Genomic DNA, 20,397 nt, shown 5'->3' with positions numbered 1-20,397 from the left:
TAAGGTGTCTTTTTTGGTCATATTAACGTCTTGTTGACTAATGTTAGCTCCGAGAAACTGATGATTCGTGGATGTCTTTCTCTGATGTTGCTCCAAGGTGTACCCCTCCTTTAGAGGTGTTTAGAGGTGAAGCAGATCATCCCTCTTCTGCCATCACATCTGTGTCTACCCTCCATTCCCATGGGAGCCAAGGTATCTCAGCATGTTAAAATAGCTTCAAATTCAGGAATAAGTGAAATTAAACCACTGGAGAGTAATTAATTAGTGAGTTCCAGAATTAATTGATAATATTCAAAACAATTAGCAACTGTTACTGGAAAATAAAAAAAATAAAACACTTAGTAATATAAAATTATTTATTAGTAAGAAAAAGAAAGAGACTTTGTTCATTATACAGAATGGTAAAACAATTGAAAGTTCCCTATAAAAATTTAAACTGTATGCATACAAAGTGGGGGTAGCACTAAGACCGGAACTGAGGACTTGGTATCATGTGAATGCGTAAGGGTTAGCGTCAGAACATTGACAATGGTGACAAGTAAACTGCCCTTGTGATATTCTGGTAACAGGTTGCATATTTTGAGGTGTCATCTAGATGGAGTAGAAAAATACATGCACGCCATGTTCCAAATGAATGTAATTTCTATTAACTATAGCAGATGTCGCAGTTTGCTTCCCTTTTGTAGAAATCGCTGGCTGCTGCCGCCGAGGGAGTGAAGTCCACGTAGTCTGTGCTTGGGTAGGGGAAATACTCTGATGCTCTGATGGCTTCCAAGTGCTCGGCCTCGCAGGAAGCGCAGTAACAGACTGAGGAGGTGGCTAAGGAGGAGCAGTTGTACTGGGTGTGCGAGGGCAGGTGAGGGTAGGAGCAGTCTTCCGAGGTATAACCACAGTTTCTGGTGTCCAGGGAGGGGGGAGAACTGTAATTCTCTGGAACATAAGAAGGCAGCTGAGCTGGCGAATAGCCATAGTCCAAGGAGCCAGAGAGAGTGGAGGAATCCGAAGGCGAACCTGGGGTCTAGAGAAATGAAAACCAAGGAACAAAGAGCTTGATAACTTAGGATCAAAAAAAAAAAAAAAAAAAAAAAAAAAAAAAATTGCATAGTGTGGGTTTATTAACTCAGAGAAAGAAAATTAGGTATAAAAAAAATCCAACCCAACCTGTTGCAGAAGTAATTTTAGTTACTGACTATATGATTTCATGACACCACATTCTGTATGTGCCTATTTCTTTCCCAACAATAAATTGCCTTGCTTCACTGGCTTCCTTTGTTATAACCATACTTTAGAAGATGCTTTGTTCTTAAACCACAAAATTCCATTGTACTTCAAGTCACCTGCACATCAAATCCTGCTGTGCTGCACAATATAAGCTGCAGGTGGCACAGAGGATGTTTCTCCACACCCTAGAATGTGGAGACCAGGTGACCCTGCAGAGGAGAACTGGATACTCCAAGACCTGAAACTGCTCTTGCTGCCATTAAAGTCTCATCCCCTCAGGACAGAGGTAACTTCTGCTTTCCCTTAGGCAAGTCCATGATTGCTACTGAGAAAGCCTAACCTGGAAGCTGGAAGGAACTGGGCAATGGATGCCCTCTGTTTTCCAGCTGAAGATATCCATATTCCATGGAGTGAATTTCCTATCCCTTCTGAAATTTAGTCTGATACCTACACAGACTTTTGATAAATCAAACCAAAAAAAGTGTTTACATTCAAAAAAACCCGAAACAAACAAAACAAACCCTTACTTTTTAAAGTTAAAAAAGCTATACAGTAAGTCTCTGAAAGGCATCTAAAGTAACTAGTATCTCCTAATGGAAACCTTACTCCGCTTTGAAGGCTAACACATTTTCAAACGTTAGAGGTCCATCAAGAACAGACGTTAATCCAAATTCTTTCAGGAATTAAGACTTCATTTTTACTAACCATCTCAGAACCGAATGAGTTCTTGTGCCTACAACAGACCAAAACAATCAGTTTGTAGAGCTGATTCAGGGACAAAACAAAACAAAACCCCCCTATCAAAATGACAGTTTGGTACTGTATAGACACAGCCTTAATTTCAGTTTCAAGAACTCAAAATTCATCGATCAACCTACATTGGGCTTCCTAAGAGCCATTGCTCACATCAGTGATTCCCAATTAGTAGATGCCTTAATTTTACAGTTTAAAAGAACATTAAATGAATATTGTCAGGAAACCTCTTTTCATTGCCACATACCAGCTTACTTAGGATATCATAATTATGCAGATATTCAAAGGTTTGTGCCCTGCCATGTGTGGCTACTTCTACCTCCATTAAATTTTCAACAGTTCTCTACTTGTTTTTTCTCTTGATTTCCTTGTTGAAACTGTTTGTATAATTTCTCATGAGATGAGAAACTCTCTTACAAAGCACTACTATCCCACAGTAAGTGCCAATCAGTTTTTGTAAAGAACTGAAATTAATTACCAGGCTCTGGTTAAAGCAGAAAGGGGCAGCCTGGAAGCTGTCTGGGAAATAGTGTTGAGTGATTTGTGTGGAATTGAGCAAAGGGTCCAGGTATGTATCTGTCTGAAGGCAGGAATCAAAGATCTGGTCTAGGCAGCTTGAGTTTTCTTCACAAGAAACACAGCTAGAAAATTCTCGGGGTTGAAGGTAATTGGGCGTGGAAGAAATCGGTTCAGGCTCAAAGTACAGTCCTACAGAAGAAAGGAAAAAGAAAGACTTTGGTTTAGAAATTGCACTTACAGATCCTAATGGAGTTCTAGTCTATATTCTGAATATTTATTTTGTCCAGGGAATAGGAGGTTTAAGAGTTCCAGAAAAGTAAATAGGCAGGCAATTTGGAGTTTTTAGTTGTCTTAGTTAATTCAAGTCCCAGTGAAATGAATCTGGTTGGTAATGTGGAAATTTGCTGTAAATATGGCTAGGGGTAAAAAAAAGAATGGTGGTCCAAGTTGTGTCCAGCTGTCCCAGTCAAAAAATGGCTCAAGCCTTGACTTTCTTAGACTATTAAATGTCAACATCCAGCCCCTATCTGTGGTTCAAGAAAACATCTCAGAGATACCTCATAGAATTATTTGAGGCTTTAAGAAAACTTCTGATGCTGTGGTAAATAATTCTCTTAATTTAGCAGTTATTGCTTCCCTAAACATTTCATGCATACAGCAACTTAAATTTTGAGGAGAGCATTTTGAGAAGTGATATAAATGGCAATGCAAACTTCAGAAATGGAAATCAGGAATGTAGCGTACAGATTAGCACTACTTATTCTAAATTACCAAAAGCAAAATGTTTTCTTAGTGAACATGTTAACATGATCGTGGAATTAAAACAAGTTGTTAAATGCCAAAACAAGAATAATTGTGAAAATGTTACTCCTTTCCTGTTTTCTTACGAATATGCCCAATTTGTGATTATCTTCTTTAAATGCTCAAAAAAGATTGGTCTAGAGTGAGTCCATCAGAGGGACTGCAGCACACTGGGGTTTTTGAAGTTTCAGTGTTCCCTGCGGGTAAGTTAAAGTGGCATATTCAATGGGGCCCTACCGTAAGCACAGGTTTCATATATAACCTCCTTAGACTTAGCTGTTGAGTGGCATAGGTAGGAGTGTTTATGTAATAGAGATATTCGTATTGGGCTGAGAACACTTACACTTGTTTGAACTTTCTGGGAAGACAGAAAAGAAGGGGAGGGAAGCCCCTGTCAGCTAGAAACTGAATGAACAGTAGCAAAAGCATCTTCTAGCACCTTGGGATGTTCCGTGCTTCATCTTAAGTAGCACACCAAAAAAGATAAGTTTCTGAAAGCAATTCTCATTTTTCAGTCAAGTTCAGTTACTTGGAGATGAGGAACCGGAATAAACGTTTAGAGCCAACTCTCTACATTTGGACAGACAAGACAGCACAGGACAGTTCAGAAATGGGGACAAAATCTGCACTTGTTTCCTTGCTGTGCTTGAATCTGGAGTCACCGTGCCTTTTCACCTTCTGATTGGTTGGTTCCAATTAAATGGCGGTGCCCTCTCTTAACCCCTGAATGAAGCAGCGAAAGGCTTTCGAGATGAACTTGGGAAATAGTTTTGAGGCAACAGTAGCGCTGGCTGTACTGACCTGCAGAAGATGGTGTGACTGGGTCTGAAATGTCGACGCTGCTGCTTCCAGACAGCTGCCAAAGCGAGAATATAATCACAAAGCAAAGTGAAATTCAAGTTCTCTAAAGGGAAGGCTAAGACATTTTGATGTGAACTATGTTTCCTTCTGCTATAAGGTAAGCCCTATTCTTTCTTCTAAAATAGTTGCCGTCATTAAATACAACCCCTGATACAGTGTATTCAAATTCAACTTTAATGTTTTCTTGGGGATTTTTCTAATTCAGACTCTCTCACTTCAATTTTAAAAGTTGTTAATTTTTAATATTACAGAAATGTAACAGCTTGAGAAAGCTCAGCAAAGAGCCTTTTAATGAAATTATCTAATTTAACATCAATAAATTCTAACATTTTTTTAATCCCAACTATTTATGACTTAGTCAATCATTTTCCCCCAAAATCTTCATACACATATGGTCTGGCTACTTAATATCAGGAATTTATTTCCCCAAAAGGAAATAATTCCTAGCTTTGTTAATCTGCATAGCTAAAAATATTCACATGTTCTTATTATCTATGAAATAGTAAAATAGCAAATATTTTCTTAAAGCCATTAACTATGAGAGGGACTTATGTACATTCTAGCTAATGGCTGGGAAATATTTCAATTTGTATGCTTTTTTTCCAACTATTTTCTATAAAAGTTTTTTTTTCACTACTCTATCTAAATAATTGAAGTTTATGAGACCGCTCATTTTTAGCTATTGAAAGTAATGCAGCCTGCATTTTCCAATTGAATTGATAACCGGGTAATTGGCTTTTTATTTTTTTAGGTTTCAGGTGGTGGCTTTCAAGTTTAAAGGGACCAGCATTGCTGTGATTCTGTGCTGGAAGCCGCACTCACCACACCTAGCTCTTGAGTTACAGGGTATACCTGCTCCCGTGCACTGAGCCACTTGGAGAGCTATGCAATCAACCACTGCTGCAATAGGACGTGATGTTAATTTTGAAAATGATCCATGCTGTAATGTCATGAACCAGGAAGCTGGAATCGTTTACCAGCTCTTTATGCAAATATTTGGCTGCAGCTTGAGCTAAGGGACTTGGAAGGAGTGGGTTTTAAAACATTCTGCTTCATTGTAGAGCTCTCCTTAACCCCATTCCTCCCCCGGATTGGCCTGTTTTTCTGCCTCCCCATGTTATCTCCCTGAGGTATGTTTACAATATCCTACTTGATATTATCTTTCTAGTCATGGGTTCACTTTCTCCTTTGCTCCAAGAACACAAAGAAAGGCACCTCTCTTTCAGATTTCAAACAGCACAAATTATCTACAATCTACAATTTATAAAACACATCGAGGCTGTTTAAAAAAAAAAATTACTGATAAAAAAACCAAAAGGGTAAATTATATCTCTTGATAAGTACTAACTCAAGTTTCTCTATAGCCTAAAGGCAAAAGAAGTGTGTGTGTGTGTGTGAGATGTCTGCAAATTGATCTGGCTGAAATAAGTTTTTTTAATCAAATTTACAACTCTGGCACACTCACTTTTCTCCTGGCACAGTTTAAGTCCCTTCTATTTGTCTCATTCTATGACTCCCATTCTTGATTGTCTTCAAACTTCATGGTACTCTGACTTTCACAAATGTAGATGAATGTCTTCCTGCTTTGTAATATTTGATAAAACTAACTCTTCCCTTGGCTTAAAGTTTCCCAGAGGTGTTCTTCAACAACTGAACAAACTGGAGATCATGTATGTTAAGCCAGAAAGAGGAGGCATAAATTATCCCCTTGCCTACTGAGTATATCCTCGCAGCCTTCCTAGAATCCTGGATTCCTCTGATGGTTTCCAGTGAGGGATTTTGCATCTGGCTCTTGTCATTAAGTTAGATGTTTGTTACTCTTATGTTTCTGTGAGGCATGGGCTGATACAATCTTTCAGGAAGCTAAGTGGAGCAGATTCCTCTCTGTATGTTCCTTCAAGGCACTGGTTCAGATGTACTGCTTTGTTATTTCTCAGGGGGAAACCGAGAAAAACTTAGATAAGTCAAACCACTCCAGGGATCAGAATCTGGTCAGATACACAAGTGACATGTTTCACCCTTGCTTTATTTAGCTCCTGAAGCTGCCTAACAGGAATGGTGGCCAAATCTATCTTTAAGATAAATAGCTATGCTCAAATAGGACTTCTCCAGCTCAAATAGGACTTCTCCAGGTGCACCTGAAACAGATTTCTACCATGTACATCAAAACTCCTTAGCGAGAGATTATATTTTGTTATGAATATCCTGAAGATTCCCCCCTGCCCCCAGAAGCATTTTCCATCTCCCTTATACTTGGTTTTATGAATTTTATAACTATCTCTGAACTGAAGTGGTTGAGGCTACCAGACTCCTGCTCAGCACAGCTGGATTGTAGAAAGATGAATTTAAGGAGCTAACAGGTGGGAAGGGTTTTTAACACTATAGAATAAGAAGATCTCAGTCCTATTTTCAGCTCTGCCATTAGTAACTTCAAGACTTTGAACTTCAGCTGCAATAGACAATACACAGATTTCTGATCTACTTACCTCCTTTGGCTGGTATGAGAATGAAATGAAGGAAGGTACATGGAAAAGGGCTTTAAAGGAACGACCACTGTAAAACCCTCTACAAATATAAGGAAGTTTTATTGTGTTAGCTGAAATTTTGCACCTTCTGTTAGCTGAAACTTCAGCAAATGTAAAATTAGTGCTGTACATGCCCACACCTGAACACACCTGTACATGCCCACACCTGAACTCAATGAGCAAAGGGTGTGAATGGCCATTACTGAATAGCTGGCTTTCCATTCCTGGTGGGAATTTTATTTTAGTTGATTTTCACAAATAATAATAACGATAGCTAACATTTACTGAGCATTTGCTATGTGAGAAGAACTCTTCTAAGGGCTTCATCTGCAGTAACTTATTGAACCCTCACAAAACTCTGGTATCCCCAATTTAAAGGGGAGGAAATGAAGACAAGAGAGATTGGCGTAATTTGCTCAGGATGCACACTGTGGAGTAGCCAAGGCCTGAACCCCAGTCCATCTGGTTCTAGAACCTGTGCTTACAACCACTACCTTACTTGCCTCCTCCCACAGAGTCCCCTTTCATGAAGAAATGGAAGTTGTGCATGGCACATAAACAGCGCGAGGCACAAAATCCATTGTGGGGCAGATGCCAATAGGCTGGAGACAGGACCAATCCCATCCAGGCAATTCAGGCCCCAGCTGTCAGATCCCACACCCATGTCCCAAGCAGCCCTCAAGCCACTGGAGGATCGGAGGCGTACAGCAATGAACTGCCCCGTCTCAGGCGATAACCCCACCTAGTTCATATGGTTCTGCTGCTGCTACCTTGAGTGCTCTTGGCAGTACTTATCTGCTTTAAGAAGGTATATGATGTGTCAGGGTACCCTTATGACGATCTTGTGATAACCTGGATTTACCTAAAGGCCTCATTATGTCTTGAGGAGGTGGTTCTATGTTCCAAGCTGTCTCCTTTGCAGAGAGGTGGTTCCTTTCTGCTCCTTTCAAAGACTGGTGATTTACAGGTAAAGGACCTCAGAAGCTAAGTTCCAGAAAAACTGGGAAGAAGGGGATGTTTCAGAGATGTGCTGACCTTGAAGGCTGCCTGAGATGAAGAGAATTACTGGGAGAGATTTTCCATAGGTATGTGAGGGCAGATCCTCTATCTTCCTAACAGAGTAACAACCTACTTACCTGCTGGCTGGACCAACAAGCTCTTTATACTCAACTTTCATCAGTGAGGGATGGGTTCCTTGAATCCTGAGCCCCTTATATGCCCCAGATGCTCTCTGTGATTTTAGGTGGTGAGCTGAGAGGAAGCTGGGCATGGATGTTATAACGAAAGCTGAGGAAGGCCAGGTTTGGGGATGGTCACTGTGGTCTAGGGGGACTTTACACCTTAATGAGGCCTAACTGGGGATGGGGAGCGGGTGAGGTGTTTGTGCTTACGGTTCCCCCGGAGGCTGCCTGGTGTGCCCTTCTCTGCTGCAACAGCTCCTTCACCGTGATCTTCACACGGACACCTTGATACACCTTTGGTTTTTCTGGGGAAAAGCAACTGAGTCAGTATTCACACAGAAGGTGCAAGTGTCGGGTTGGGCAGTGGGTGTCCTTTCTGTAGACGATGGCACCTGAGGTCAGGTTTCTAGGTTTGGAGAACGCAAAGAGAATGCTCAAAGACACCTGGGAGAGAACCCCAAATCCATCAAACTTGACAGGATGAGGAGAAATTGGGCGGAGCTCAGGGCCCCAGTGGGGACAGAACCTTTAGAAATGGGGGGCCATCCACACCTGGCACGACCCAATCCCTAGACCAAGAGAACACAGGTTTTCCTGCTCAGGAATGTGGAGCGTAGCCCAGGGTAGCTCACACCTTGGCTACCTCCGTGGGGGAACCTGGGGTTCTGGGCCCAACCTGATGGCTGGGAGAGGGTATTAGGGAACTTGGGACTTGCGGCAGGAACTGGAGAGCGTTCTCTGATCTATAGCGGCCGACCTAGCCCATCCCACGGCCATATTCCCACTGGTGTGGAAGCTCTGAGTCCTTTCCTTCGTCACCAGGCCATGCGTGCCTTCTAGGGAGGCTCTGAATTCTGTGTGCCCTTGGTCTGGAAGCCAATCCCTAGGGCAAGCGGTGGGCAGGTGGGGTTTGGCGAACCATGTCTTTGGGCCAGTGAAGGACCTGCCAGATTGACCCTAGGAAAGGTGTCCGGCGCGGGGAACACCCCCTCCCCTTCCTCCCTCCCCCTATCTATCTTTTTCTTCTGAGGTCTCTCCCTCATTCTTTTTCTCCGCCTTTCTCGCTCTCCATCATTTCCTCCTCCCTCCTTCGTCCTCCGCGCTCTTGCTCTCCCCTTCTGTCCGTCTCTCCCCCACCCCCTCCCTTTCTCGTGCAGGCGTTTCTCCGCGGCGCGCGGCCTGGGCGCACCGAAGCTCTGGGGCGAGTTGGAGCAGCGCGAGCTCCGGGACAAGCCCTTTCCAGGCTCCCGAGGATCGCGCGCTCGACTTGGAGTCTGCCCTCCAAAAGGGGCCTCCCTGCGAGTTGGCGCGGCCGGGCCGTAACGCTCCGGACTACACGGGCCTGTGCGAGCTGCCAAGCACGGACCGGAGGTGGGGGGGGGGGGTCTCTGGGGAGGGAGGCCCTGCGCGCCGGATCCGGGGACGCTGCGGTCCCGGGCCCCGCCAAGCCGCAGTGAGTAGGTCCGGCTGGGCTGCTAGGACAAAGCGGGCGGGGCCGGGCGAGCTTTCGAGGTCAGCGGTGGCCGCAGGAGCCCAGAAGGACTCCGGCCCTGACCTCGACCTTGGAGTGAGCGCCGCGGAATCGTGCCGGGAGGGGCCGGGCCCCGCGGTTTGGGTCTGCCGCGCGCGCTCAGCCTGGGTGCCAAGCACTGGTGCCCAGGACGGCAGCGCCTCGCCTGGTCACTGCGGGGACCGCAGCCGGACAACAGGGAGCACCCCCCACCCCCAGGCAAAATCCCGAGAGCTGGGGGTCTTCCCGGAAACCGAGGCTGTGTTATTCCTCGTCCAGATCCAGGGAATCCCGTGTCCAACCCGCAGGGCCTGGGCGCCGCGCCCTCTCCGCGGTCGGGTTTCTCCTCCCAAATTCCTCGCTGCGTTAAGGGCTACTCGGACAGCGGGCGCGCCGCGGGGTCCGCAGAGGGGGGCCTCCGCCACTCAGCTCTGTGCGGCCCGCACGCCCTCCTTGCTCCCAGGCTCACGGTGAGCTTCTAGCTGCCCCCGCCCCACCCCCCGCCGCCGCTTCTGGGCGCGTAGGGTCCGCGCCGGGAAATCGCAGGGACACAACTGGGGAAAAGTGGAAGGGCGGGCAGGGGACGGGGGTACGCAGACGTCCGGAGCGGCTAACTTGTCCTCTGGGCCTCTGCTCTCGGGAGCGGACACCCAGTGGGAGCGGCCACAGCGTGCGTGGCCCGTGCCCTCTCCGGATTCCCGGCCCTTACTGCTTGCCCTGACTTTGTGCCTCTCTGTTCTTGTGCAGGAAAAGCAGTGGAAATACACCTAGATCGAAACTCCCCTGGCCCACACGACCCGACCCAGGAGAAGCAGCCGAGTTACCCGACATCGTGGTCAGCTGAAGCTGGGTCGGTGGCTGGATGCTGCAGCTGCAGGGATTCAGTGCCTAGGAGGGCTCCTGTGCAAGGAGAGAAGCAGAGATGCAACATTTTTAAAGTTTCACAAAGCATCCGGCTGCACCCGGGTCCCTGGAGCAGGAGACAAACAGAATTAATGTTTTATACCTTTGGGTATAGGTTTGAGTTTTTTCCCCCTCATGCCAAGTATTTAAAACCTCTAGAAACCCATGATTTGACAATCAATGATTGCGCGATACTTTCAATTTGAATATTCAAAGGCTTAACAAAATGGACTATCTTCTGCAGAAATCCTGCACACAGGCACCCCACAGAGAGTCCAGAGAAACAGGGAGTAAGACCCTGTTGGGTCCTGGCCCTTGTTTTTATTGCATTTTGAGCGTTTTGTCCACCTTCCCACAGACAGAGCAGGTGTCCCCAAAGATGCACTGTATTTCTGCCTCCAAGGCAGCTCCAGGGGCTCTGAGTGACCTTGGCTGCCCCCCGTGACTTCCTGAGCCAGGCTGACTGGTCAGACCGAGTCTCACATCCCCAGTCTCCATTTTAAGGGAAAATCTCTTAAAATGGAGATTTGGGGGAATGAACATGGCAGCCTACGGGTGTGGCATGGCAAGAAGTCCCTCGGGGCCCAGGTTGCAGGCCAGAGGCCCAGCGGAGCCTTACCCCTGCACCTCGTCTCCTTCTGGCCCCGCCTGGCCACGTGCTGGCTTCCCTCCCCTTTTCACTCCGCTCCCTGCCTGGGTCCCAAACACCCAGGTTTCAGCACCGATCACTGGCTCATTAAGACCCTTTATTCCTCCCTATGGAGCAGGGAATGCCCATAGGCCTCAACCTCTGCAGATTTTCTGAGGCTGGAGCTTTTCCACTGTAAAATCCCCCCTCCTTCTCTCCCTTCTCACCCCTGGAGCCTTCCCTTCCTTTTTGCTGCAGGAGCATGTTGAGAAACAGTAACAAGCTTGGCTCCTGCTCATTTTAGCCAAAAGAAGGATATGGGTCTGTGTTCCAGGCTTCTCATTTCGGGGTGAAGGTAGGAAGGATTTGAGGCCAGCCTGCCCCCTGGGTCGAGGCCCGAGTCCCTCACAGTTGCCCTAAGACTGTGCTGGGTGATCCTCAGGGACTTCTTTCTATGCTTGTGGGCAATTTGGAAGCTGGAGGAGACAAGATGGGTCCAGAGGAGGAGTGAGGACCAGGCCAAATCCTCTCCTAGCCTCGGAAGACAGAGGGAGAAGATGGAGGTTCTTTATTTGCAGGCAGTTCCCTTTGCAAATAAGCTAAAATATTCCAGTGATACCAGGCCAGGCGATAGTAACAGACCACTGCTCTTTGTCTTCTACATTCTCTGAAAGTACAAAAAATGTAGGTTAGCCCCATAGGTGACTAGAAAAATATCTGAATGCCTTGGAATGTGTCTGAATACAGGGTGGAGCTTATGTTGATGGGGGAAAGGAGCTCTTGGAGTGATGAGACCCTTGGGTCTGCGCTGGATGGGAATTTCTCGGCAGCTGAAGGCATGTCTTTGGGGGAGCGGGTCAGAGCTGCGAACTCCTGAGGTGTCACTTGGCAACGGAAGGCAGGAAGGGTGGTTTGTCCCTGGCCCACCTGGACCCTGTCAGCCTCCAGGGCCTCTCTCTCCAGAGTCCCCTGAGCCTGCATCCTGAGTTCCTCTGATGGTCAGGCCTGAGGACCAGACCCATGTGGAGTGGAAGGACACTGGCAGTTGAGAGCCGTGTTTCCTCTCTTCTCTCCTGCCCTGCCTGGGCAGTGCTCTTTTGGGGACAACAGTGAGCAAAACAGCGTCTGGACCACCCCAGCCAAGCTTCTACCTGGGCCGCAGCCTGGAATTAGGGACAGTTTCTTGTCCTCATGGCTTCATCCATTACTTCTTTTTCTTCTTCCCTCCTTTTTTTTTTGTTTTAATCTTCCTTTCTGATTTGCTTTTAAAAAGCTTGTCCTTTGTCCTTTTTGTTTATTTTCTCCCCTTGCCTCAATTCTTTCCGTGTTTCTTTTTCCATGTCTCTCTTCCTGTCTCTGCTTTCCTCCATTTCTAGTCTGTGTTGCTGTTTTTCTCTCTGGCTTCCTGTGTGTGCCTCTTGTTTTCTAGGGTGCTGCCTCACGCATTCAGGCTTAAACTCCTTCCCAGCCTTTCCTTTCAGGTGGAGATGGACAGGAGGCCACTGCGTTCCTCGGGCGACATCACTGAAGCTGGTGCTGCTGATCGGCTGCTCTGTGCAGGAGGCAGGCAAGGCTGGGCCGGGTGAGCTCCTTGGAGCAAAGAGCTCTTGCGACTCTCCACCAGGAGCCTCTGCCTAAAGCCCGGCAGCAGTCCTGAGCGCTTCTGCCTTGGTCCCTGTTGCTGAGATGGACATCCCCTTACTTAGTGCCACTGCTGACCAGTAACTTCAGGAAACTCAGGGTGTTTTGGCCCCTGCCATTTCTACAATTGCAAGTGTTTAAGAGGCAAATTCCATGCTTGTGGCAATAAGGGAGAATCCTTTCTAAGTGGATCCTGTGGATCCTTCTGACAGATCTTCTTTAGTGATGGGGCCTGAAGCAACCAGGTCTACTCTGAGCCTCCCAGGCACCCATGCACTTGGGTGTTCCTCATAGGGGACTTTTGAAAGTTGTCCTTTACAGAGGGCTTACTGGATATCAGGAATTGTATTGTAGAGAGTCCCCATTTCACAGAGGCAGAATCAGGCACAGAAGGGTTAAGCAACTTGCCCAAGATTACTGAGCACATAAAGGGCAGAATTGGAATTCAAATTTTGATAAATCTGATTCCAAAGTCCTTACTCTTAACCGTAGTTGTATTCTGCCTTCCTGATCTGTTATAACAGAGGCTTTCAAACTTTTTTTACTTCAATCCAAAGTTCATTTTACATAGTCACACACTGTAAATGTAACAGTATCTGTATTCATAAATTTGTAAAACAAACTTCTTGAAACAATAAACACCTATGTATGTGCAGCACTCTGATATTTTCTATTCTACCAATTCTATTCTATTCCATCTTTTCTGTTTCATTCTACTTATTAAAATTATATGTTCGTTGGTCACCAACTTAATTTAGTGACCCACTAATGAGTTGTGGCTAGCATTGGAAAATACTGCCTGCAAGATTTGCATTCACACTTTTTGATGTTGTGCATGTGAAAGTGTTTTGGTATGGTATTTGTTTTACTATCAATACGTGTAAGGTGACTGAGAATGCAGCACAGTGTCTTGGGAGTATTTCGTAAAAACTGGGAACCCTGGGATGGGAACAGGGAAGGAGAGGCTGGCTTGAGTGAAGGTGAGCTGTTAATCATACCAATTACACTTTGTGCCTCTCAGACTGGGAACCATTCCCCCTTGCTGGGCATTGTCACCTCGAGGGTATCTGCCTTGAAGTCCTGACAATCTCTTTGGGTTTTGGTGAAAGACTGAAGGCTTCCACAGGCTTGCTTGCTTGAAAATAGAGCATCTGGATGTTTGGATGTCGGAAAGGATCATTGAGTGCTGAGATGGACTTAGAGTTTCCTTCCAGTATCCCTGCTGGTGGTGGTTCAGCCTCTGGTACCAGTGCTTGGTGACCCACAGTTACAATGTGTGTTGAGTAAATGGGGAGCTTGCTTTTTCTAAGGAGCCTGTTCTACTATTGAAGTGCTTTAAATATAATGTTCATTGACTGAGCCCAAATCCAATTAGGTATTTATTACTGAGCATCTACTATGTACCAGTCATGGTATCAATTACCAGGGATACAAGGATAAGTAAGCCTTGGTTTTTGCCATCCACTTCTCTGTGAACAACACGGAATACCTGTCCTCCCACTTCCACACTACTGCTTTTCCAATATGGGTTTGTTTCGTTCATCCATTTGTTCATTCATTCATTCATTCATTCAGCAAGCATATTTTGATTATCTATTCTGGCCAAGCCCAGTGCTAGGTACTGAAAAAGCTATCATGCTCACCCCCCCCCCCCCCGCACCCCAAGCCTTCTCTTTTTGAGGCAGTTTCTCCAGTTTTTATTCACATATCACACTTTTTCAGCTCTCTGGCCGCCTTTGGTGACTTGCCACTGAGCTCAGAAACCCTTCAGTTTGACTTTCTTAAAGCCAGAATGATGGGTATAGAACACATTTCTTTTTAAAGTTTTGAGTTGAATATTTTAACCGAAATCTTACAGCAGCATTTTGTATGGAAACGACACTACAGAGCACTTTATTTTTTTCCCCCAAAGTAAGAAAGCTTATTAAATTTAGACACATGAATATTAAGAGACTTTTCAGTATAAGGAAAAGGGTTAGTTTATTCCCTCCAAATTTGACTACAAGCTTTAAATTCTCTTTATTAATGCAAAGTTCTTTTGTCATCTTGACTTTGGGACACAGTTACCAAAGCTTGTGGGAAATATCAAGTTCCAAAAACTTGAATACATGGAGGAAACAAGTACTTATAGGGCCCCAGCGTGAACGTTTGGTCTATATGTAAATGACCAGGAAGACTGGTAGATGAAGGTTATTTATGTGCTGCAGATCTCTTCCCATAAGTTATTTTCAAAGTTTTAATTTTTCCTTATGAAGTTTCCATGGGGAACAGGCATTTGAAAATGTACCATTTAAGTAAGAAAAGTTCATCTTTCATTTAAAAATTTTCTTATATAATATTTGAGACATACAAAAGCATATGAAGGATACTGTGATAAAAACCCATTTATTTATCACCGAGGTTAAGAAATAAAACATCAATACAGTTGCGGTGATCTTTCATTGATGAATAAAGTAATTTATTAAATATTAAAACTTTTGCATTGTTGTACTCAAGATATTTGGTTAGAGGAAAGGTTAACAGGGTCATCTATCCTTATGCAAAAGAGCTAATTCTTAGATACTATTTGTCTTTTCCACATTCCTTTTGGAACTTGTAGAATTTTTTACTATTCTCCTTTTGGCTTGTAATGTACTGGCAATGACCTTGCATATTGCAAACCTACACATCTCATTTATTGGAGGTTATGATTAGAAGATACTAATGTATTGAAGATCAAATAGAGCATGATGTCATATACAAATAACTATAGAAAATATTATATTTATTTAGCCTGATAAGTGGGGATTCTAGGTCATGAACAGTTTATCATATTTGTGTTAATCACACCCGAGATAATACCAAACATCAAATGACTTACTTTTAAGACTTCTTAGCAACGCATTAAATAGTAAATAAACATATACATTTTTTTGGGCCACTTCAAAGGTTCAGTAATTCACCTTTTTAGAAAATTTTAGCCAACTTAATCTAACTAAATCAATCATCTTAAGTATATTTCCACGGAAACCCAATATTCCCCTACTATCAGAATATGCAGAGTATGGCTGATTTGAGGATTTTTTCATACACGGGTCTCAGAGAGTTGTCAATCACAGAGTCAGGGTCCTAATAATTATTCATCTTTGTGGTATAGTCTTAGTCCAGTTTAACAGATTCACTGAACACCTAAATCATGCTGGGCGTGGAGCCAGGTGCTGGGGACACAGATTTGAGCCATTCAGGCATCCTACCCATGAGGAGTCTCTGTAGCTAGAGATCTTGCTTGAGCTAAAGTGTGTGATTTTGCATTTAATCTCTCCAGAGTCAAAAGTCACTATATCTGCTATGTAAGATGAACAGTGTAATATGGTTTTGAATATAGAGGATACTGTAGATAAAGCATAATGACAGAACCTAAAGTAAAGAGTATAATTTTGGTATATAGTTGGTAAAATCACCATAATATAATGTGACTTAAGTATCATTTGATATTTTGGTTTTTTAAAATGTAACCAATGGTTTCTTTATTCCTTGTTAATACCATATAAAATATTTGGGAAACTCTTCTCAGCCATTAATCAGGCTATGGATATATATATACACACACACCCCATAGTACCCATATATGTAGGTATATACATTATGTGTGTGTGTGTATAACACACTATTGGGGTTAGTAATTCTTTTCCCTTTGTGGAATTTCTTTTATAATACTTCACTCTTCCACCACAACAGTACTGCCAGATTGTATTATTAACTGTGCTGCAGCAATTCATGACAGTTTAAAAGCATTTATTAAATAAAGGAGGTAAAGAAGTGGTTTATATAACATTGTAAGAGAAATACAAATGTTTTCAATTACATACTACAATGTCTGTTTCCAGGGATTTATGTGATGTTTATCTGCAATGCAGCTTTTGCATTGGCAACTTTTGCTTTCAACTTCTTTTTGATATCTGGTCAACTTTCTTAAGTAGCTTGAACTTGCCATCATCTCTGCTTACTTTCAATTTTACATACATCCTATCTCTTGGTAGGAACTGAAAGAGATGGGTTTTTGAACCCAAACTCTTACCTTTCTTTGGATTTCCCAGGAAAGCTATGAGTCAAAGTAGAGTAGGTTAAGGAAGGAAAGAGAGAAGAATGTGCATTATTATGAAAAGGTGCATTAGTCCCCAGCATGTAGTAGAAAATGGAGAGTAATTGAATGGGAAGTAGGATAGGAAAATAGAATTAACTTCCAGGTTATAATTTTTGCAGCTTGGTTTCACTTTTTTAGCGAAGTATTGCAAATTCCCAGAACAATAAGATGGAACCAAATTAAAGTATGTGTAATACAGAAACACATTTTTGAGCTCTGTAAAATTCTTAAAAATCATTTGCCATTTGGAAGTGTTAGCTACCCTTTACACTAGATAACTGAAATGGATACAAGATGGCATGTGGGCCTGTGTATGCCTCCCTTTATATAAATTAATTTTGTAAAACACTATGTAAAGGATTGGATGCTTAGGAAGAATGTAGACCTCACTGAACTCATTGTATTTGCCTCTGTTCTGAATTCTGGTTGCTCAGCTCTACTTATCTGAGAGTCAGTGCATCCTCAAGTTATTAGGAGATGAACATAATACATAAGTAGATAACAGGCAAGGAGGAGAAGTGAGCATGCCTAACATTTAGTGTCATGATCAAACAACAAGGGTGGACACGTATTTATGATTTGCGCAACCATCATTGTGCTGTGTGCTACTTAGGGACAAATGGTAAGAAGTAGATAACCGTAGTTGTTATAAGTTTTACACAGCTGATCCAAATTAACCTTTTTAGGGCCAGAAAATGCCTTTGAGACCCTTGTGAAGAGCCCTGAATCTGTACAGAGGGCCCAGGTCTCGTCTTTCAGATGTGGGGCCCAATGCCGAGGCTGAGTGACTGCTGGATGACATGGTTCTGCCAAGGAGATTGGGATTCAGAATGGAGGTCTCAAGTAGCCCCGGATTTAAGAAAGAGCAGCTTCTCTCTCCCTTAGGGGAAGTTGGTCCCCTCCACTCAAGAGCAAATATCAAGCAACCAAAAATGAGGCTGCCAAAAAGGAGCAGGTGGGAGGGCACCTGCCAGAGCTGAGGACCACAAACTCTCCTTGGTCTGCTTCCCGGTGAGTGCTTTCCCAGGAGGGGGCTGAGGGGTGTGAGGGAAAGAAAGGCTTACCATCCACGCATTTCTGCTGGTAATCATACATTAGGAGTTTGTGTGCCTAACCGGAAAATACCCCTAAAAGCCTGGAGAAGAAGAATATCAATTACTCACTTTTAAGTGTGAATTAATCCCCTTACTTGAATTTCTGGACTCCCACCTACCGAGGAAGAGGAGGGGGCACTGTAACAGAGGTGGGTCCAGGATGTGATGGAGAATGTAATGAGGGGCTTTGGCAACCTGGCAGAGAAGGAAAGCATTGGGCCCCCAGGACGTGGAGGGTCAGGAGGTAGCAGAAGGGCTCAGAAAGATATGAGAAAAGAGTAAAGAAAGGAAGACAGTAGGGACATGGGAGGAAGGGTGTGGGGTGTCACCTGTGGGCCTGGACTCAGCATGACCAACTCTAAATGTGAGCCAGGGATTCATGGTGGGCTTGGCCTGCAGGGAGGCACGCTGTTTGGTGGGAATTACTCAGGGGACTCTTGGCAAAGTACCCATGCAATAAAACTTACATGATACAGACTGTTTTAGGTGTCAGTTTCTTCATTTATACATAGCAAGAACTTCCCACTTCTGACTCATAAGCCACTAGCAAGATCTTCCTTTTCTGTCAGGAGATGCTTCTGTCCCCCACCTGATAATATGTCCTTCTCAAAGCCTCTTTGTTTCTCTGAGCTCTGTTATTTCCTGCCCGCAGCCTAGTCCTGTTTAATATATTTTCCTTTGAATACGCACACTCTTATCTGATCAGAAAATACTCATTTTACACTTCCACCCTGATCACTGTACACTTATTCTGCCAGAGAGATGATGGCCAGTTTAAGAAGGTTACCACAGATCAAAGAAAATTTTCTGCCAAACTTGGTTTGGATTGGACCAACTTTTGGACATCCAGGGCTTTAGGGAAGAATCAAAACTATGTATTTATGAAGCCGTAGTCTCCTGACTTTGTCCTATTTTAATGCCAATAAAGCATTATGCATGATGTCATATTTGTTACTGGACCTTTACAAGTCACTGAAAGGAGGGACAAGAATATAGCAGTTCACTCTTTAAAGTCGCATGGTGTAAAATGAGTTTTGTTTTATGGATCCTGTCCTATATTATACTCTATACATTCTCTCTTACTAAAGAATACACAGTTACAATAACTAAGAAAACAATCAAACAGGAAAATCACTATGTTTTATGATCCACATAAACTTTTTAATGCAATTTAAGAAAAAAAAATCAGTGCCAAAAATGATACACTGAGGATAACAGAAGATTCAGCATGTAATGGGTTACTAAACTTCCCAAAAGACCTCACTGCATGGTTGTTTCAACTAGAATATGGTCCATGATATATTTATTTAACATTGTGGTGTATTTCAGCGGGTTATGGGGGGTGGGGGTGGGGATTACAAATAAACGCTATCGTCCATTAACAAAGGGTGGCATTATGGTTTATCCTGAAAATCCAGTTCTGAATGAGCCGACACGCCTAAAACAATCAGTGGAATACAGAACCCAATCTAAAGAAAAGCACATTAGGAGTCCTTTTGTCCACCCTCTCAGTAAGCTCTGCGGCATTCATAGGCCCCCCACGCCAGGCTCCCGTCGTCTTTGGTCCACGGAGAAGGGTCCTGCAGGGAAGGGGCGTCTGCCCCCTCATCTGGGGAGAGCTGCACCACTTTGGGCGTTAGGTCGTTTGCCACCGCCATGAACGGGGGGAAGGGGTAAGGGGGCGGGGTGGGGTACCCGGGCGCGTGGTGCAGCTCGTCCAGCGCGTGCAGCGAGTAGGGCGGAGCCCCAGCCAGGGTGGGCCCCCAGCTCGCGCTGCGCTGCGGGGCGGCGCTCTCCGACTCCAGCTGCGGCAGGCAGCTCGTGCTGGGCGGCAGGCTCTGCAGGGCGTCTGCGGGCCCGGCGTCGGGCTGGCTGAGACCGTCGGGCACCGTCTGCTCCCACGAATCTCTCTGCGGAAAACGGGAGGGTCACTGGGGTTATATAGGAGGTGATTCTCCGAGGTGGAGAGATCTCCCCAACACGGGCCTGTCGTTGGACCGTGGCATCCAGAGCGGCTTTTGCGTCCTCCTCTGCTGTCTGAAGCCTGGTTACCAGGCAGCTTTTCCTTCCGATGTTTGTGTGACCTTAGTTAGCATTTAAAGTTTTAGTTCCCTTCCTATTTCAGAGTTACGTTTCCTGTATATATTAAGGTGCCCGTTCCCAGAAAGCAAGGTTAAATGAGTCAAGTGCTGATGTGAGAATAATGAAAGCAACATTTATACGGCTTTTTACTGTTTGCAATGTACTATATCCTGCATTCTTCTTTGAGTCTCATAATATGCCGCCTCCTATAATGCCATTTACATAGTGGGGAGGCTCAGCATCTGGTTCACCCATGGAAGGAGGAGGCTTCCAACTACGTGGTGAGGTTTATAAAGTGGGCCAGCAAGGCCACTCCACCCTCAGTGGGCAAAGAGAGGTAGGCAGCTTGTAGGCTTGCAGCTGGAAAGATCTGAGATCAATTACCCCCTTCTTGATCTCCAGACACCTCACTTTGTTCATCTGCAAAATGGAGCTTTAGTAACTATATCGTGAGTTGTGAGTATTACATCAAAGAAGGCACATAAAATGTCCTGGCAGGGAGTAGGTACTTAATAATGTTAATTCCCACTGCCTCCCCTCTCCCGATGCCATGTG

The 20,397-nt window shown here is 44.5% G+C and overlaps 3 protein-coding genes across 3 annotated transcripts in view; 1 reads left to right on the top strand and 2 right to left on the bottom strand.

Annotated features, from left to right (window-relative positions):
* Window positions 1-390: 390 nt before the first annotated feature.
* On the bottom strand, window positions 391-8,741 carry COLCA2 (colorectal cancer associated 2; the record flags this gene model as incomplete). Its single annotated transcript, XM_037839799.1, has 5 exons — window positions 391-1,018; window positions 2,453-2,682; window positions 4,096-4,150; window positions 8,072-8,166; window positions 8,681-8,741. Coding segments are annotated over 5 exons (813 nt in total), but the record flags the coding sequence as incomplete, so codon positions are not given.
* Window positions 8,742-8,781: 40 nt separating this feature from the next.
* Window positions 8,782-13,198, top strand: LOC119537298. Its single transcript, XM_037839798.1, has 3 exons — window positions 8,782-8,791; window positions 9,019-9,841; window positions 10,119-13,198. The coding sequence occupies exons 1-3, from the start codon at window positions 8,782-8,784 to the stop codon at window positions 10,213-10,215; spliced, it is 930 nt and encodes a 309-aa protein (XP_037695726.1). The 3' UTR covers window positions 10,216-13,198.
* A 5,697-nt stretch (window positions 13,199-18,895) lies between these two features.
* The window catches only part of C6H11orf53 (chromosome 6 C11orf53 homolog), a 40,194-nt gene continuing 38,692 nt past the window's right edge, over window positions 18,896-20,397 (bottom strand). Inside the window, exon 5 of the mRNA XM_037839797.1 lies at window positions 18,896-19,670. Coding sequence (XP_037695725.1) covers window positions 19,269-19,670 — 402 coding nt within the window. The 3' untranslated portion in view covers window positions 18,896-19,268. The remainder of the gene's footprint in view (window positions 19,671-20,397) is intronic.

This window comes from Choloepus didactylus, chromosome 6 (assembly GCF_015220235.1).
Source record: "Choloepus didactylus isolate mChoDid1 chromosome 6, mChoDid1.pri, whole genome shotgun sequence".
Lineage (NCBI taxonomy): Eukaryota > Metazoa > Chordata > Mammalia > Pilosa > Megalonychidae > Choloepus > Choloepus didactylus.
Note: the sequence above shows the minus strand (reverse complement) of the source record. Positions and strands in the feature narration are given on the sequence as shown.

What these genes read in the sequence shown, in the direction of transcription:
- LOC119537298 (XM_037839798.1), top strand. An exon ending in TCCTTGCTCCCAGGCTCACG is followed by an intron (nt 9,842 to 10,118) that starts GTGAGCTTCTAG and finishes GTTCTTGTGCAG; the next exon opens with GAAAAGCAGTGGAAATACAC.